Raw genomic sequence first — 17,514 nt, 5'->3', positions numbered from 1 at the left:
TGAATGTCATGGGCAACCACGACTACGGTGGTGCCAACTACGTCTGCAACATCGGTGACCAGCTCGTGAGGTGCAACAGCACGCAGGAAATGCTGCAGGGCCTGCAGAACAAGTTCAGCTACCAGTCGACGTACAAGAGCCCCAACAACAACCGCTGGCACCTGGACGACCGTTTCTACGTCCACCGCATCGAGGACCGTGCCACGGGAGTGAGCATTGACATCTTCAATGTCGACATGAACGACGCCGACATCGCTGGCGCCCATGGTGTCTGTTGCCAGTGCTACGGCTACGCTCCCAGTAACGACAACGGCGGCTGTGGCAGCATTGCTCGTGGCGACAAGTACTGCTGTGGCGCAGACACGGCAATGTATGACACCTGTATGGCCAAGTTCTCGGAGTGGGCCGAGGATTCTCGCAAGCAGCTCGCGGCGAAGGCGAAGGCGTCCACGGCGACCTGGAAGATCGTGAACAGCCACTACTCCCCGTACCAGCACTACAAGGAGGACGGTATGAACCGATGGTTCGATGCGCTTCGTGGCTCGGGAATCAACGCTTTCATCTACGGCCACACTCACGGCGAGAAGCACGACTACTCGGCGTCGCTCAAGATGCACTTCGTGGAGAACGGAGCTGGCGGCGGCATGAAGAAGGAGTTCGCGAGCACGATCCCGGATTTCGCGACCAAGTTATGTAAAGAGGGAGTGGGCCTACACGGGCGACGAGTACGGATTCATGTCTGTATCGGGATCCAAGGAATGGTTGAAGCTGCAGTACCACACGGCGGACACCAACTGGAACTTCACAGAAAATATCGCGGACATGAAGATCGGCGGGGTCGCGACGAAGCACTGCTGGTTCATTCCTGCCGACGGTTCGGAAGGCAAGGCGTGTTAATGCTTAAGTTGCTGTTCGGACCGGGTGGTATTTGTATTGACTTCACTCATACGATACGTTTACTGCCTAGTAAGTCAATTCTCCTCGCTAATGTTTCACTCTTACCTTAGGTTGAATGTCTTCAAGAAGCTGAATTGTAAGAACCGACTTCACTACTGTAGAACACGGCAACCCGTGCTCAATACCTAATACGAATAGTTTTGTTTTGATGCACAATCGATGCACGCATCAAATTCGAGGGGAGGTGGTACACCACGCCACACTCAAACTTGCTTTCCCGAGCGAATTACCCTGTTAAGATGGTTGCATCTTATTGTGCATTTCGCTGCTCAAGGCACAACGGTTTCTCACGCGGAACCAAGTTCTTCATCGAGGGACCATTCCTCTACCTTGCCGTTGGGTACCTTTTCCATTTCGTTTTTTTTTTTGAACCAGCAGTGCTTTAGCTTGAACCCTAACATCTATCGTTAGGAGGGCAAACATCCGAAAAAACGCATCGATTTTTCGATCACAGCTCGTGCATCATTTGTCGGTGCTTGATCAGGCGTAAACCAACCTCTTAGCACGGTAGTGCCCAATGTAACCCAGACTTCGCTCTTGAATATCCGCATAGCTATGTAAGTTGCGGTTTCCTTTCCATGATAACGACATGTAGCTCATAGAAGCCCAGCTCCAGTCGATGATGCCATGCTGAATCCCCACCGTCTCTTTTCCAATCTGTACAATCTTACGTACATTGAGGAGCAAGAGCCCAAAGATCTCGCTGCATACAAGGCCATCCCCTCCACACCATCGCAAACACAATCGTTATGCGGTCAAGAAAGGTCAAAATGAGCTCTAGCTGCGACAGCGAAGTCATATCTACGAAAACCGAAGGATCTCGGTCTTCAAGCTCCTAAGGTTGTCTCTCGTCATCAGCGCGATGTGGAACGCTGGTTTAATACAAGCATGTATATTCAGTCTCTTCACCACTGCCTACTCAGTGTCATCTCGTTACTTACCGATGAAGAAGCTGCGGATGCCTAGCCGAAGTTTCGCCTTGATGGCCTTGGTACTCGATAGTTTGTCCATTGCTTTTGATGCCCAAACCTTCTGTTCCGCTGTACCGGATCTCACGAGCATCGTCAGCGGAGTTTTCGCTCCATGGCGAAGAATTTCGGCTCGGTTGGTATCATTTCGAGACGCTAAATTCATCAAAGCATGAGCGCTCCAGATCTTCTGTCCGTCCGTTCCGTGACGAACCAGACTCACTAACGGGGCGATCACTCCTTGTTTGGCGATGTCCGTCTTGAACGCCAAGTTGGTGCTAGCAAGATGAGCCAAGACGTTCACAACCAACTGCTTCTGTGCGTCGGTTCCGGTTTGGACCATCGCGGTTAACGGAGGGATGGCACCTTCACGAACAATCTCTACTCTCACTGCGTCGTTGCTGAACGAAAGATGCGCCAGGACGTTGGTTGCTAAACGCTTTTGCTCCTCAGTTCCATCTCGCGCGAGTGCTACTAAGGGAGGGATGACTCCTTCACGTGCAACTGCGGCGCGAGTGCCGTCGTTCATAGCGGAGACTTCTACCAAAGCATTTGTGGCCCACGCCTTCTGTCTGTCCGTTCCGGTTCGGAGGAGGTGAATTAGCGGCGGCAGAATGCCTTCTTCCATGATATGAGCTCTGATTTTGTCGTGGCTGACAAGTTTAGCGAGTTCTTCCGTTGCGATTCGCTTGTCTTCCTCGTTTCCAGTTCTCACGTGTTCCAATAGATGCGTGATATCTTCCTGACTGCTCTCCAGACTTTCCAAGTCGCTGTGAACCGTCTCGGGTGTGTTCATCTTCGCGCCACTATCGGTTGCGTTTTCGTTGGCGAAATTCACATCAGAGTTCCTACTGTCCGGGGGCTGGTTGGAATCTGCCTCCTTGGTGGCAGCCACCATGACATCGAACAGGTAGGAGCCACAGCTGGAGCACATGCATTGCTCGCCAGCGATCGAAGCATTGCAAGCTCCGCAGCATTTTAATTCAGTTTTTGGTTTGACCTCGTTCTGTTGATCCGAGGCACACCCATTTTGACGAATCAACTCGACTTCCAATCGATTGAAGAGAACGATAGGCTCCATCACATCCTGTTGAGCCCGCTTGTCAGCTTCCCATTGTTGCCTCCAGTCAGTAGGTTTTACGTTGAGCACGGCATGAAGCCCGTCAATATCTTCGTTGATCGCATGTACATCGTCCATCAACGTCTGGTACTTGACAAGACGTCGGACTAGTCGTTTTTCGTGGTAGCGTTCGAAGCAGATCGAACTCTTGGTCAGAACTGCGACGAACTTGTCGAGCGCTTCCGCTTGCGAGGCTTCATCGTTGATTTCCTTGCTCTTCATCGCGCAAAAGACACCATCCAGTCGCTGGTGCAGTCTCGTGCAAACGTGCCGAACCTCTTTCATGTCGTCAGCATGCTGAAGGACCACCGACAGCACATCCTTTGGTGAACCCCACCCGGGGATCTTCAATTCGACCAGAATGCCCATCTTGTAGAGGGAAGAGAGGCGATGCTTGCGAAGGCTTATGACGGTTTGAAGGGAAGTGGGCGAACAGGAAAATGGTGTCGTTCATAACAACCAACGTATCAGGCAACCACAGAGCAGGAAAATCCTGTGGAGCTCATGCATATTGAATATCAACTACGGTCAGACGATGAGGATAGCATTGTGAAAGAACCGACGCCACCTATTTTGCTCCATCGTGGAGTTCCAACACGAATAGCGGAGGTGGCGCTTGTTTGTGGTTCGAGGACAACCCAGCGATGCTCAGAGAAACAGCGATCCTAGTTGATGACAGAACTCGGTCAGATGTACGAACGAGTATCGGCGATGATACACCTCGGTCAGATACGGTGTTAGTGACGAAGACTCCAAAAGACGACAAGGCCGATGCTGTACTCGCATGAAGTGTATTAAATCTCCTGGCGCCGTTTGACTATTTGTATCACAGGAGAATACAGCATCCGTCTGCATTCAAGTGCCCTAAAGCCGCCTTTGCCAGTTCTCCGACCCACTTCGAACGAGCTCAATCAAGTAGCATGGCACCTTCTCTTTAATCTCGACACGGTGTTTCATTGTGTCTCGACTGTTCGACCGTACGAGTGCCACAAGAAACAGAAGAACTCCTTCCGTGCAAGTTCCGCATGGTTCGCTCTACTGGAATCAGCGAGGTTTCCCAGTGCAAGTGCCGCGGCACACATTTCCATTTCAGTCCCATCTCGAAGTACTGCAACAAGAGGCAAGAGAGGTGAGAGGTGAAATACCTCGTTCTCAAACGATTTTCTCCAGTATTCTCGACACAAGATAGACGTGCAAGCAACATTGCTGCAACGCGCTTGAGACATTTGACCCTAGATTCCAGAAGCTCTACGAGCAGAGGAATAGCTTGCTCGTTGCTACTGCAACACGTATCTCATCGTTATCTTCAACCAGGTCACCCAGTGCGCGTACGGCACATTCCTTTTATTCCCCAGGTCCACTGCGAAGATCAACTCGTTTTCATCCGTGACAGCAAGGTATCTCAGTGCATGCGAAGCCGCTTCTGTTTGCTCATCCGTCCCTCCTCTTAGAACCGTAATTAACGCCGGAACAGCGCCTTCACGAATAATATCGCTGCTTGCAGGGTCGTAGTTTGCTAGCACTCCCAACATATTGGCGGCGAAACGATTTTGCTGGACGGTCCCCCCTTTCACAAGTCCTACGATAAGTGCGACAGCTCCTTCCTCAACCATAGATTCCTCAGCATTGTCGCTGTATGCAAAATAGCCTAAGGCGTACGCGGCACACTCCCTCAGAACGTCAGCTCCATCTCTTAAAAGTGCAACGATCGGTGCGATCTCCGTTCCGTGTCCGTCATGTAGCTAGTTGCACGAGCTCAGATTTCCCAGCGGCTGGACTGCTGCGTACTTTTGTTACTCGGTTCCTAAACGTACAAGATCCACCAATGTTGTAATAACTCCTGTCCGCACGATCTCATATGTGTAATTCCCCATTTGAAGTAAAGAAACCAGTGGATTCACTACCCCAGCTTCCCGTAAGTCATCGGAGTTTCCTTTTAATGCAATGATATGCACATCGGACAGCAGCTTCTTCCTTTTGTTCATAACTTCCACCTTGAAGTGCACTCACTAAAGCTACTAGCTCTGATTTTGAAGCTTCTTCCATGCGACTTCGTAGCGCACTCAGCTCCAGTTTGGACACTCTCGCTGCAGAGAGTGCAAACCACTTCAGACACTCGAGAGCGTATAGTTGTGTGAAGAAGGTGCGTCCATTTCTCACGAAATTAGTAAGGACTTGGATCCCACGTTCCCTCTTCACAAGCTCCCGTTGATTCTCATTGACACAGCTATGAAGAAGTGTCAGCAGCGTGCACTCAATCCCATTAGCATTACCAGCTGCCATTTCTCCAGTGAAATTAGATTCTAGTATGAGCTGTCTGGACATCTGAAATATCGATGCCAAACGACTGAGTCAGATTCAGAGTTCTGCCGACAGGAGTTGGCGCCTGGGTTGCCCGATTTGTACAGTCGTGTGGCTCCGCAACTACACTTCCATCACATACACTGCATCGTGCTAGTGCAGCTTTAAGCTCCAGTTCCATTTCCTGAAAAATGTTCACCTTTTCGATCACCTGTGTAGGGCCAAGCGCTTCGCTGGAACTGTGCGTGTCATAGTTACCACAAGTTCTCAGGCTTCATCAGTCATTTTTTCGGGGCTTTCAAGGATGTTACCACTCCGAAAGTTTTCGCGGACAGCTTCGTCATCCAATCTACCAAACGGAACTTGGTCGGTCATCAATAATGCACATACCAAGGGAATACACATTAGATGCGAACGTTGCCGGCCTCACTACATTGTAAACATTATGGGGACCTCCAGCGCAAAGCGCCCGCACTGTCTTCTGCATTCCCCGCTGGTTTTGAGAGCGTCGAGTAAGTTCGAATTGTACTGAGGGTCTGAAGTATGACAGTTTTGTCATCCGAGCCGACAAGGATATTGTCAAGCTTGTGGTCACCATGAACTAACGTTACTTTCATCTGGTAAATGTAATCCAGCCCAAGAGCTGCCTGTACAGGAGCTGCCACATGTGTCTTTAGTTGCTTTTTGATTCGGCGAGGGAAGAGCAAAGGTCTCCAATTGAAGCATCTTCGCACACAATAAAATAGGGGAGAGCTCACATGTGCCCCAATTATCTACCGTTGGGGTGTTTAAACCGACCAAAGGTTAATTTCCGCTTCGATTTACGTTTTGTCCACTCTGTACCATCAACAACAAAACACTTTTCGACTACTTTACTCCCATACCCCCATTTAACACGATGTACAGAAGCAAAAGATCCACACGCAAATGCCTCTGGCTCGAATTCGATCGCATCAGCAGGCAGATACAACAACGGACGCTTTTACTGGCGCTGTTGACACAAGCATAACTGTAGTCTCTATCGAACGGATTAGTTGCTTCATTTCATCATCGTCTGCTTCTCTATCTCGTATCGAACTGCATAGAAGAATTCGGTTTGTCGATTAGGCGCTATCAGTCCCTGTAAAATTAGTTTGGAATCTCGCGCCATAGAAATAATCAACTCTCTGGGCCTGCTGGTCCGCTTTATATTGCTGCTTCCAGTCCATCATGGCAGCAGAGCTCGCGAGATTGAATGCTCGGAAGAACATGTCGATGTCTTCATTAATCTGGTATATCTTCCCCATCATCTGACGGTATCCGATCAGACGAAACACTAGTTTTTTTTGGCACGGTAGTGCTCCAAGCACAGCAAGGTCTTCACTAGTACATCCACATACTTGTTGACCGCAGAGCTTTGTGGCTGTTGTCCTTTCTCCTCCATCATGCTGAGCTCCGTGAAAACTAATCCAATCGGCCGCTTGCACGACTGCTGAACCTCCTTCATTTCGTTGCCGAGCCGTACGATCTTGAGCAGCACATCGACCGCAGACCCCGCCCCAGGCACAACCAGATCAAGCAGCATGCTCATTGCAACAGTGCAGCTGTAGAGCAAGCTGAACGGAGACTGTGTGATGGATGGGCTGAATAACTTCGAATGCAGGCGAACACTGTCGGTTGCGGAAATGTGGCTATTCGCATTCATAAAAACATGTCAAAAAGACTTGGGTAGTTTCGCACGTCGTAGACCGCCTCATTCACCAACTTGCGCGAGCACACTGGATTGCCAATCCAATCCAGGATTGCAAATACATATAAAATCACCCGATAGCCGGAATCGAAAACGGCATTCCACACTGCCTCTCAACGCATGCATCGACGTTATCACCCAAGCACCATTCCGTCAACTCAGCAACCGAGTCGCTCCATCGACCCTCCAACAGCTAACTCAAGTGTGAGAACCTGTCCACCGCCATCCAGTACTGACTCTCATCCAGCATCGCTGCCCGCATCTTCCTCCGTTTCTGTTGCACGGGGCTTTTCGGCGGCAATCCGCCTGCTCTCGCACCTTCGTCACTCTCCTGCTCGTCCACATCAAACCTCAGTCTCTTGATCGTCGTGTCGCCACTCCCACCACTCTGCTCCTGCATCGCCCGCTTCCTTTTGAGCACCACCTCCGTTCCCTTCGGCAGCCCCACAACCCCTGTGCTCTTCACCTCTGCTGTGACCTTTGCTGCAACTTTAGCGTCCGCCTCCACCCTGCCGCTCCACACCGCCCTCTCCTGCTCCCGCTTGGCCGCCGACTGTCGCAGCACCTTCGACGCGCCGGCCAGCTTGAGCGCCGTCTCCTTCATCACCTGCTCCCGCCCGCTTCTGCGTCTCTTCGTGGCCGTCTCCGCAGCCTCGTCGCTGTCGTTCCAGCTCCACGGCCGCTTCCGCTGAGCTTCCAGTCTTGCAACAACTTTATCTGAACATCCAGCAACTTTAGTATCCTTCTTCCGTGCAGCAACTTTAGCTCCATCCTGCAGTCCTTCTGCTTCCTCGCGGCTGCTGAGCCAGCTCCGGGGCCGCTTCCCCACTGCAGACGGCCGCGCGATGTGGTTCACGGCCACTGAGGTCCTCTCCACAGCGGAGACGGCGCCGGACGGGCCGGACTTGGTAGTAGACGGAACACGCCGCACTTGCTGCAACTTAGCGGCGTCTGAAGCCGATTCCGTGGATGGAGGGGCCGCGAAGGAGGAGGAGGAGGCCGAGGACGGACTGGGCGGCCGCGGCGCCTTGAACTCGCGCTTCTTGAGCCACAACTGGTACGCGGACGACGCCATGTTGCGCAGGTGGCTATTATGATAAAACAGAGGAGATGGAAGTTTTCTAGATGAAACTGCTTAAATTCATGCCTATGACCTAGAGCAGGATTCGTCCTAGAAAAACAACATCATCTTCCATCCGTTATTCTTGGACCATTCAAGTTGAATGTCACTGCACTGAGAGCCTGGTCGCCACCCTCATTACTGTTGGAGCGTCGACGACGGCAAAGAAGTCCAAGACTCCTCTCAACTTCACAACTCAACCTTCTTTTCTGTTACTATCCAATAACGCAATCTATCGGTCATTGGTTTTCACAATATTAGATGCTGTAAGAATCTCCACCGCAGCAAAACCATTTGTTCTTGACGCAACAGAATCATGATTCGCTTAGCATCAAAACAAGACATACAGACACCAAATCATTGCACCTTCGCAGTATTTCAATCTCCTCAAAACCTTACTCAGGATTGTCAGTTTTACAGTGATATTATAATACTTGGGTCCTACAAGAGACTGGTCCAGTAGGCCTTGACGAAGCCTAATTTACTTACACAACGGATATATAGACGACTGAAATAGCAACTTCATAAGACTTCAGTTCCGACACAAAAATACAAGTCACGTAGCTCACCTTCCCTCTTATCGTATACAATGGGGATTTTGTCCTCGAAGCCTCGTCCTGTGCAGCACGCAGCTTCTTGTATGCAGATCGTGGGCTGCCCAGAGATCACTGTCGCTCGATTCAATGATCATTTTCGAATTTGATCAAGTCCTGCCACTCGTGATCCCCGCTTCAGTGCGACGATGGACGCTCGACTGAAACAACTCGCAGAGGATGCATCGGTGGCATTTGGGGAGGCTTTCGCATCGACTGTCACATTTTGCTGCCATGTTCAGGAAGATGCGTCAACCACCTTTTGGTCCCGCTACTACATAGATCTTCTCAACGACAGCTTCTTTGCAGATGACAGACCGTCGATAGCCCGGAAACTGGGAAATCTCGCCAAGACCAGTAGCAAGGCTCGTGACGAAATTACGTCGTACAATGGTATTTTACCGTTGATGCGTCTGCTGCGTTATGGCGATGATGAAGGGAAGCAATGGGCTGCGTACGCCCTTGCGTACACGGCACTCGACAATGAAAACAATGTGGTCGCAATTGCGGAAGAAGGCGCCATCGAACCACTGGTTGGGCTTCTCTCGGGCACGGATGGACAAAAGGAATTTGCAGCTCGGGCTCTGTGGAGCCTCGCTAAGGACAACAACGCCAACCGTGAAGCGATCACCAAAGCTGGCGCCATCAAACTGCTCGTTGATCTTTTGCAAGACGGGACTGACAGTCACGTTGAGAGTATTTCAGACGCACTGGGAAGCCTTGCCACTGACTGCGATAGCAACTGTTCGGACATCATTCTTGAAGGAGCCATTTCGCCTCTTGTGGGTGTATTGAGAAGAAAATCTGCCACATTGACCGAGTCTGCGGCCAACACACTGTGGAGGCTTGTCCGAAGCAATCAGGCGTGTGCAGCAGAGATCGTTGCTGCTGGAGCAATTCCCGTTCTCGGCCCACTCCTCCGCGGTGATAGCAAACACTGGGCCATGAAACTCCTTGCTGCTGTTTCGGGCGATATCGATACTAACGCCGCAGAAATTGTGCGCACGTCCGCCGTTACTCCATCGATCGAGCTTCTCCAATCCGGAACTGACGAAGAGAAGGAAGATGCCGCAGAGCTCCTTGGGTCGATTGCTGGCATCGATGCTGCTATTCGCACTGATATTTCAAGTGCTGGCGCCATTCCGCTTTTCATCGGATTGCTTCGTGCTGGAACTGAGAAACAAAAGGAACATGCTATGCGTGCGCTGGCGAACCTTGCTTCCGACAACGACGCCAACCGTTCCGAGATCGTACGCGAAGATGTGGTCGTGATGCTCGTTCAGTTACTGGGTTCCGGGACTGAAGGCCAGCAGGACGCGACAGCAAAACTTGTTCACAATCTTGCCAAGGACAGCCCCACCAACCGCGTTGAGATTGCCGAGCGCGGAGCCATCACCCCCCTCGTGTCGCTAGTCCGATACGGAAATGACCTGCACAAGATCTCCGCTGCGCTTGCCCTCGGCAGTCTTGCGGAGCAGAACGAAGCGAACAGCTTGGAGATGTCGCGCCAAGAAGCGATTAAACCGCTCGTGGAGCTGGGTCGATCAGGCTCTGCCGAGCAAAAGACAAGCGCTGGGTACACTCTTCGAAGTCTGGCTGGCAGCAGTGAGAAACTTCGATCCGAGATTACTCGCGAGGGAGGAAAGGCGTCGCTAACGGTAGTGCGACCTGGGTCTGACGATCAAAACGTGTCGTCGTCGAAGATGGCAAACAAGCGCTCAAGCGCCAAGTTGCTTAAGCCCGGCATCAGCCAACGCCTTCGTACGATTTTCTCGAGCAAGTGACTGCATTCGCTTTCTTTTTTTATTTTTATATTTTGCAGTCAGGCTCGACTGTTACATTTTTCCATCACAGTTGAGAAAAGCGTTGCGCTGCCAACCAGTAGCACGTACACAGTTCGTCTATAACAGCAAAAATAAGTGACTTTGAATTAAAGACAAGCAAGATAAGACTGGAAGTATGCGGTGGAAATGCATGCACAATGAAGTGCGTTGGTGCGGAAAGAGCATTGAGGAGAGAACAGGTTAGAACTCCAATTCTTGGATGTGGGTGAAGAATTGGGCACAGGACCCTGCAGGCCTGTGAAACGCTTGAATTTAACGATCCCACCGGCTGGAGGGGGGGAGGTCTCTCGTCATAAATGCCAAACGGTGATCATTAGATCTTCATAGTTGTCACAGTACAACTTATTTAAGTATTACAGAAGTTAGTGTGCATACATCTATGGTTAGTGTGATGTTGGAATGATGTACCAGTAGATCTGGAAGAGTAAGAATTTTACCCGTAGCGTCGTAGAAATGGAGAATCCAAGCCTTTTTTCGTAGTCCAGGTGGTACTAAGCGACGGCCTTCTCAGATATGGGTTGTCCGCGCTTGATATAAATTTTCACCTCTACGAGTAAAAAAGAGAGTCACTAGTGCTGACATCAAAACAAAAAAGGTGGTTTACTTAGCATAGGTAGCATTTGTACGCGTTCATTGAGGCCCAGGAGTAATCGCGGTCAGTTCAACTGTCAGTCCCGACGTCTTTCCGTATAACCGAGGGGTACTCAAAGTGCAATATTCAACTGGGACCAGCTTCAAATGGAGAGGGACAAGATGATTTCCGAGTGGATTTGGACGGATTCTGAGCTAGTACATCTCTAAACGAGGAATTCTGAGCGGTCTGCTTTGGTTTCAGTTCTTCCCGTTTCCTCGATGGCAAAACTTGTGATGGACTCCCCGGGTAGTGAACACGTAGACATACTGCTAAGGCTTCAACTGACTTCTCTACGTAAATGTCGTTATGAAGTTATAAGAGCGTTTCCGTCTTCCTTGCACATCATTTTGCCACCTCCCACGTCAAAAGAGTTAGCGGGTTGCTGCAGTGTATCAGACAAACGGTGTGGCCTAGAAATTTGGCTCGGCTGACTTTGAGGAGATATGGCATGATTTAGTATCGTTTCCTTTCTCAATGAGGTATATTGATGGCACTTAGTTCCAGCTAACGACGTCCTATGTCCGTACCAACAGAAGCCTCTTTATCTTCCGTTGTCTACCAATAACTATAGCTGTAGCGCCCGGCCCAGCCTAGAGTTGTGACATGATATAGTTGAACATGAATCTAATGAGAGCTCGGTGCAAGTACACTTATTACAAATCCAGTCAAGATCAATCCTGACCCAATGGATTACCCCGCTGTTTGGGGGATCAAAGCCAACAGTTCCTTTTGTGTGTTCGGGGCATGCGAAGCGCAAGGGGAGATTCTAAATTCACGAGTATGTCATTTCTTGGAGACCGAGTGTGGTACTTACAAACAAGTCATAACAATTCTATATTTTTTTGTTCCTCGCGTTACATCGAGACATGCTCTTCATGCACTAGAACCGTTTACCGCTACTGTCGTGGCCTGGTCCAAGCCACCACAAGACGCAATTGACGAAGTTTGCTGGCGGGGCGTGAAACTATTTTGTAAGAATTTTACACGTAGCGAAATAGTAGCTCATAAATACAGCGCCTCCGTTGGTCCGTTGGTGTCCGGTCAAATCGTTTGATGCCATCAGTCCTCAATGAAGTCATCATTTTCCTCGAGCTAATGGCCATTCACCATGGCTTCGGCTTTGAGCAGAATATTGTGGACATCACGTGCTCTTTAAGCGCAAAGAGCACGCGACGTCACTAGGCAGCCGCGTGCCAGTGACAATTGACTTGACGGACAATGGTGTGGAGCACAGCACCATGGATGGTGACGAGTGAAGGCGATGCCGTGGCGGAAGAAGCTGCGGTCACCGAAAGTGTTGAAGCTGCGAAGAGTCGGTTGACGTTGACAAGATCGAAGATCGCAAGGAGAGCAGTGACACGAAGCGGCTCCAGAAAATTTGCCCAAGTCTCTGCTCAGTGACCCGGCCAGCGACAGGCCCGTAAGACATGCGACGGAAGAGCACAAGAGAAGAGCGAAGACACAAGCGAGAGAGAAGACTCAAGCAAGTCCAGACAGAGAGCCGAAGAAGATTGCTCAAGATCGTCCAGACTCCCGCCATAGTAAAGTCAAGTCAAACTCCAGACTCATTGGTCTCCGGACCCCGGACGCAGGATTCCAGACACCAGGCTCCGGACGAAGATCTTCGATGGGCGACCGGTCGCGCCCTGTCCCAGCCTGATTTGTACCCAGAAAGGCCTTCCAAGTTTCAAGTATACTCCGACCAAGATGTTAACGACCGACCAAGACGACCGACCATGATATGTTATGCACTGACCAGATTCCTGCCCTATCCATGACCTGCTCGACATGCGACGTGATTACGCCACGCCCCGACTATAGTGAAACCAAGATAAAAGAGCTGATTCCAGAGAGAACAGTGGATACAGAAGCCTAAGAAAAGATAATCAGAGAGTTCAATTTGCCAAGAAGGGCGCAAGTGCTTCCCCGTCCCCAGGGACGAGGTGTGCTGTCAAGCAAGCGAGAGGAACAAGCCTCGACCGGAGGGATTAACCCTGCCGGCGGCCCTAAGCTACAAGACCTGCGCTTGGACGCGTCGTGACCGCGAATACCGCCGTGGAACTCTCCCAAAGGCTAAGACCAAGTTAGGCGGTGATCGGGCGACGCGCGCTCCGAAGTGACCTGTCCTATTTCATATTCCAGTTGTTGGTCCTTCGTTCGGAGGTCCCATTTCATATTAACTGCGTTTCTAGGAGGTTGTGTGTAGTCACCCCTAGATCCGATTGATTGACTACTGTGTGATAGGATTGTATATTGTCTGACCGGAGGTTGCTCTCCTTTTGGGAGTTGAACGTTTGGAAAGTCTTCTGCCTGGAGCTAATTATCTCCTTGCGGGAGCTGGTGCGCGTGAGTGAAGGGTGCTTTCGGACTCGACCGGCGGTCCGGAAGAAACTCCAGTAGACCGGTGTACGGGCCCCCCGCTCAAGGCCCCCCATAGAATAAGTAGCGGCTGTATATTTGTATATTTGCATATTAACTCTCTCATTTTGAAGGTTTGGCTGGAAGGATCTACTTGTGATCTCAACCCCAGTCGTGGAGACCTACGTTTGAAGTAACGTAAGCGCTCTACACCCAAGACCTTATCATTGTGAAGACAACTCATCAGGTGAAGTTCGTTCTATCGAAGATAAACGACACCTACAGGGATTCACAAGGTCACACGCCACCTCCGTTGGGAGCACCTAGTGCTGCTATCGGAGTCTGACCCCATTGGGAAAATCCGTAAGGAGGAGTAATTCTCCGGACGGGCGGCCCCGTGGCATCGTGCTATACACCTGGGCGGCAAAGGCGCTCACCCGCCTCGCCACAGCTGGTGCGCGTGCCCGGATTTGGTAGTCCGTGGAATTTCACCGAGTTGTTTTTATATTATATTGATTAAGATCTAGGGTGTTGACTGCTAACGATCTTCTAACCGTGGTTGATATGGCTGGAAGTGGAAGCAGGAAGAAGGAAGGGCGACGGCAGTCGGCGGAGTCTGAACCAAGCCGGCAGTCGCGCCGAGTTGCGAACTTGGGAGTCGAGCCGCATCGACCTCTGGAAGACGTCGAACGTGACGCCCGGAAGGCCAACGCGGCAAAACGCAAGGCTGCCAAGGAAGCGAAGGAAGTGTCAGCTCCAAGCGAGACGACTTCTGGACCCGCTGTTCCAGACGCGCACCAAGTGTCCAAGAACGGCGACCAAGAGACGGCTCTGGAAGATGCTGACACTTCCATGTCGGCGGACTCGAAGCTAGGTCCGGACGACGAGGACAAGTCCGCTCCGGACATGTCCGCCAAGGCGTCTGCGGGAGGCGCCGATGTGGTTGAGCCCCCGGTGGGTGGTCGAGTTTCGGACTCCCCCCAACCGGAACATGAGGTCGAGGCTTCGGACGTCGACGACGAAGTCGAATACGTTGGGACGAAGAAGCCTTTGGAAGGTCCGGCTGAAGACGTCGAAGTTGTCGAAGTTGACTCCGAGCTGGACGACGAAGTGCAGCTGGTGAAGGTCGAACCGGCGGTCAAAAAGGAATCTCACCTGTCTACGGTTCGGGAAGACCAAGTGCTCGAGGACACAGAAGTGTCTTCGCCGAAGTCCTCCGCAACGGCTTCTGCCCGAATGCCGACTCAAGTCCGACCGACACCGGTGTCTCCATCGGAAGAGCAAGTGAAGGCGTATGTGGCTGACCAAGTGCGACGATGGGAGAGGGACGTCTCAGAAAGAAGTGTTCCTCCGAACATCAAGTATGAATGGCCTCAAGCTCATTTGGATTCAACGGCTTACATGTCTGCTATCCTGACTACATCTGAGTACTTACGGAAGCGGACGTCGATGGCCGTGGAGGCGGACGCTTGGATCGCCGAGATGGAACTGACACGTCGGACGTTTGGGGTCACCCGAGACTGGACGGCTGCGACGATTCCGGTCGGACTCTTCTCCCCACGCGAGGGTGTTGCGGTCCTTCAGACGCAATTGTTCGAGTCCGGCTTCAGTTTTCTGAACTTGGTTCCTGGCTGGTTCCGGACACGAGCTAACAAGGCGCACCCGGACTTGGTCCGCCACGTCGTCGAAGAGATGCTCCTGTTGCTGTCCATCGAGATGGCCGAGCTGAAGCAGCTGATGATCAAGGCGACCGAAGTCCAAGCGCAGACGGCTCGCCCCGAACGATCGCGTCCAGACTTGGCTGCACCGGAGCTTGACGCGGAGATGACCGACCACGAAGTCGAGTTGCTGGGACGCGGCTACATCCAGATGCTCAAGGTGTCTGGACTTCAGACGCCGCGAAGTCCGAGGAGCCCCGCGGTGAGTGAGCCTGGACCCAAGCGCGTCCAACGTGTGCCGGCGCTCGCACCTCCGTCGTCCATCCCGACGCCTGAGTCCCCGCAGTCTGTGTCGTCGTCTGCTTTCCGAAGTCTGGAAGGCGCTCGACCTGGCAGTGTGGCGTCCGGTCTGGATGCCTCAGTCAAGTCGGAATCTCGAGCATCGTCAAGCCTCTTCGGAACGTCAGGTGGCTCGGACGAGTCGCTTGCTAGCGCCACGTCAGGATCGCGAACCTCGAGGGACAGCTCGTCCGGTTCTTCGGGACTGAACTGGGGGCAGGACGCTGGATCGCACATGCCGGCCGTTCCGATGGCGATGACTGCCCAGACGCTTGGTGGAGTGGCTCCGGTCGAATCCGCGATGGCCATGTACGTCACCCAGGAAGCTCTCCCCCCGAACCCGATGCGCGTGGATCAGGACGATGCCGTTATGTCGGAGTCCGAACGATCGCACGCCCGGGGACGGAGGTCGAAGACATTCCGGCGTCGCTCCAAGCGTCGAAGTCCGTCGCCATCCGACAGTTCCAGCAGGACGATGATAGCCGCCGCCGCAGGTCCAGCCGGCGCTCCCAGTCTGAGCGTTCGTACCGCTCGGGACGGTCACATGATTCAGCCAGTTCTGGAAGCACCCAAGTTGCCTTGAACGCCATGTTCCAGGTGCAGGAGGCGGTCGCCAGGATGGAGAGGCACCAGGACTCCGCGCTCGAGAAGCTGAACACCAAGCTGGACTTGGAAGTCGCTCGGAGGTTCGGACCGCCGGCTCGGGACCCACCTGCGAAGGAGGAGTCCACCCGGAACCCGGCCGACGACACTTGGACACGCCGCGAGGTGGAGACCAGGGAAGCCGCTCGACTGGAAGCCGCGCGTCTGGAACGTGAGCGAGCGGACGCACTCTTGGCACAGTATCGTGCCCAGACGGAGACATGTCAGGCCGAAGAAGCGCAGCGCGTGGCGGCCATGATGGAGTCCTTGCAGCGCGAGCTAGAAGACATGCGCGCGGGGCGGGCCCAGGAGCGAGAGGCGGCCAAGAATGTCCAGAAGTTTCTTACTGGACAGTTGCGCGACCTTCGTGCAACATCCGCCCAGACGCCTCCGCGACCATTCGCATTCAGACCTGATTCGGCAACTCGGGACCCTCATGTGACAACGGAAAATCCAGTGGCGACCAGTCGTCAGGTCAGGCGTCCAGAATCCAGTGGCGTAATCAGTGATGACGTAATCAGGGGAGATGTCACACGGACCTCGACGAACCTCGACGAATTCCTGGCGGCCCAGCTTCGGGCGACTCTCAGCGCCGCCACCAAGGCCGACGCCGCGCCGACGCGCGCCAAGACCGAGAGCGCCCCCGACGCCTCCGCACGAGGACACGCCGACGCGCGCCCTGAACGAAATGCGCAGGCGGAGGGCGTGCCACAGCGCAAGGCACAAGCTGGCTCGGCGAGACGGGGGAAGTCTGCGAGTGGCAAGTCGACAGAGCGAGGGGGAAGGGACGCCTCGTCCCGTGGAGAGAAATCGAAGAAGCCCCCAAGCACCGTGGTGATCCGGATAGTTCCGATTCTGGCTCAAGCTCCGACGGGAGTTCTTCGGACTCCGACAGCTCCGATAGCTCGTCGTTTGAAGATGTCGCCCCGAACACGCCGACTGTTGCAGGGCCCGGAGGAACGCTATTCACGTTCCGGCCATATGTGAATGCGAACAGCCTGGAGGATTTCGATGAGAAGGCGTCGCTGGCGGTCCGGATAAGGTGGCTGGAGAGATTCCAAAGCATTGCGGCTCAGGGCGGATGGACGGACAAGGTCAAGATATACGAGATGAAGCTCAAGTTGTCCGCCGCCGTCCGGAACTGGCGCGCGAACCTTCGTCCGAAGGTGAGACGAGACTGGAAGAAGTTCCTGAAGGAGTTCCGTGAGATGTATTGCAAAGCAAAGACCTCAGACTCCGAACGCTACTACA

The 17,514-nt window shown here is 52.7% G+C and overlaps 3 protein-coding genes across 3 annotated transcripts; 1 reads left to right on the top strand and 2 right to left on the bottom strand.

The window, feature by feature from the left end:
- Positions 1-1,890: 1,890 nt before the first annotated feature.
- IUM83_17039 (Vacuolar protein 8) lies at positions 1,891-3,414 on the bottom strand (the record flags this gene model as incomplete). Its single annotated transcript, XM_067941965.1, has 1 exon — positions 1,891-3,414. One exon carries the CDS (start codon positions 3,412-3,414, stop codon positions 1,891-1,893), a length of 1,524 nt encoding a protein of 507 aa, XP_067792359.1.
- Positions 3,415-7,268: 3,854 nt separating this feature from the next.
- On the bottom strand, positions 7,269-8,150 carry IUM83_17038 (uncharacterized protein; the record flags this gene model as incomplete). The annotated part of the gene is made up of 1 exon (XM_067941964.1): positions 7,269-8,150. The coding sequence occupies one exon, from the start codon at positions 8,148-8,150 to the stop codon at positions 7,269-7,271; it is 882 nt and encodes a 293-aa protein (XP_067792360.1).
- Positions 8,151-9,732: 1,582 nt separating this feature from the next.
- Positions 9,733-10,572, top strand: IUM83_17037 (Vacuolar protein 8; the record flags this gene model as incomplete). The annotated part of the gene is made up of 1 exon (XM_067941963.1): positions 9,733-10,572. One exon carries the CDS (start codon positions 9,733-9,735, stop codon positions 10,570-10,572), a length of 840 nt encoding a protein of 279 aa, XP_067792397.1.
- Between the last annotated feature and the right edge of the window lie 6,942 nt (positions 10,573-17,514).

Source organism: Phytophthora cinnamomi (assembly GCF_018691715.1).
Source record: "Phytophthora cinnamomi strain GKB4 chromosome Unknown Contig35, whole genome shotgun sequence".
NCBI lineage: Eukaryota > Oomycota > Peronosporomycetes > Peronosporales > Peronosporaceae > Phytophthora > Phytophthora cinnamomi.
This window is presented reverse-complemented; position numbering and strand designations above follow the sequence as displayed.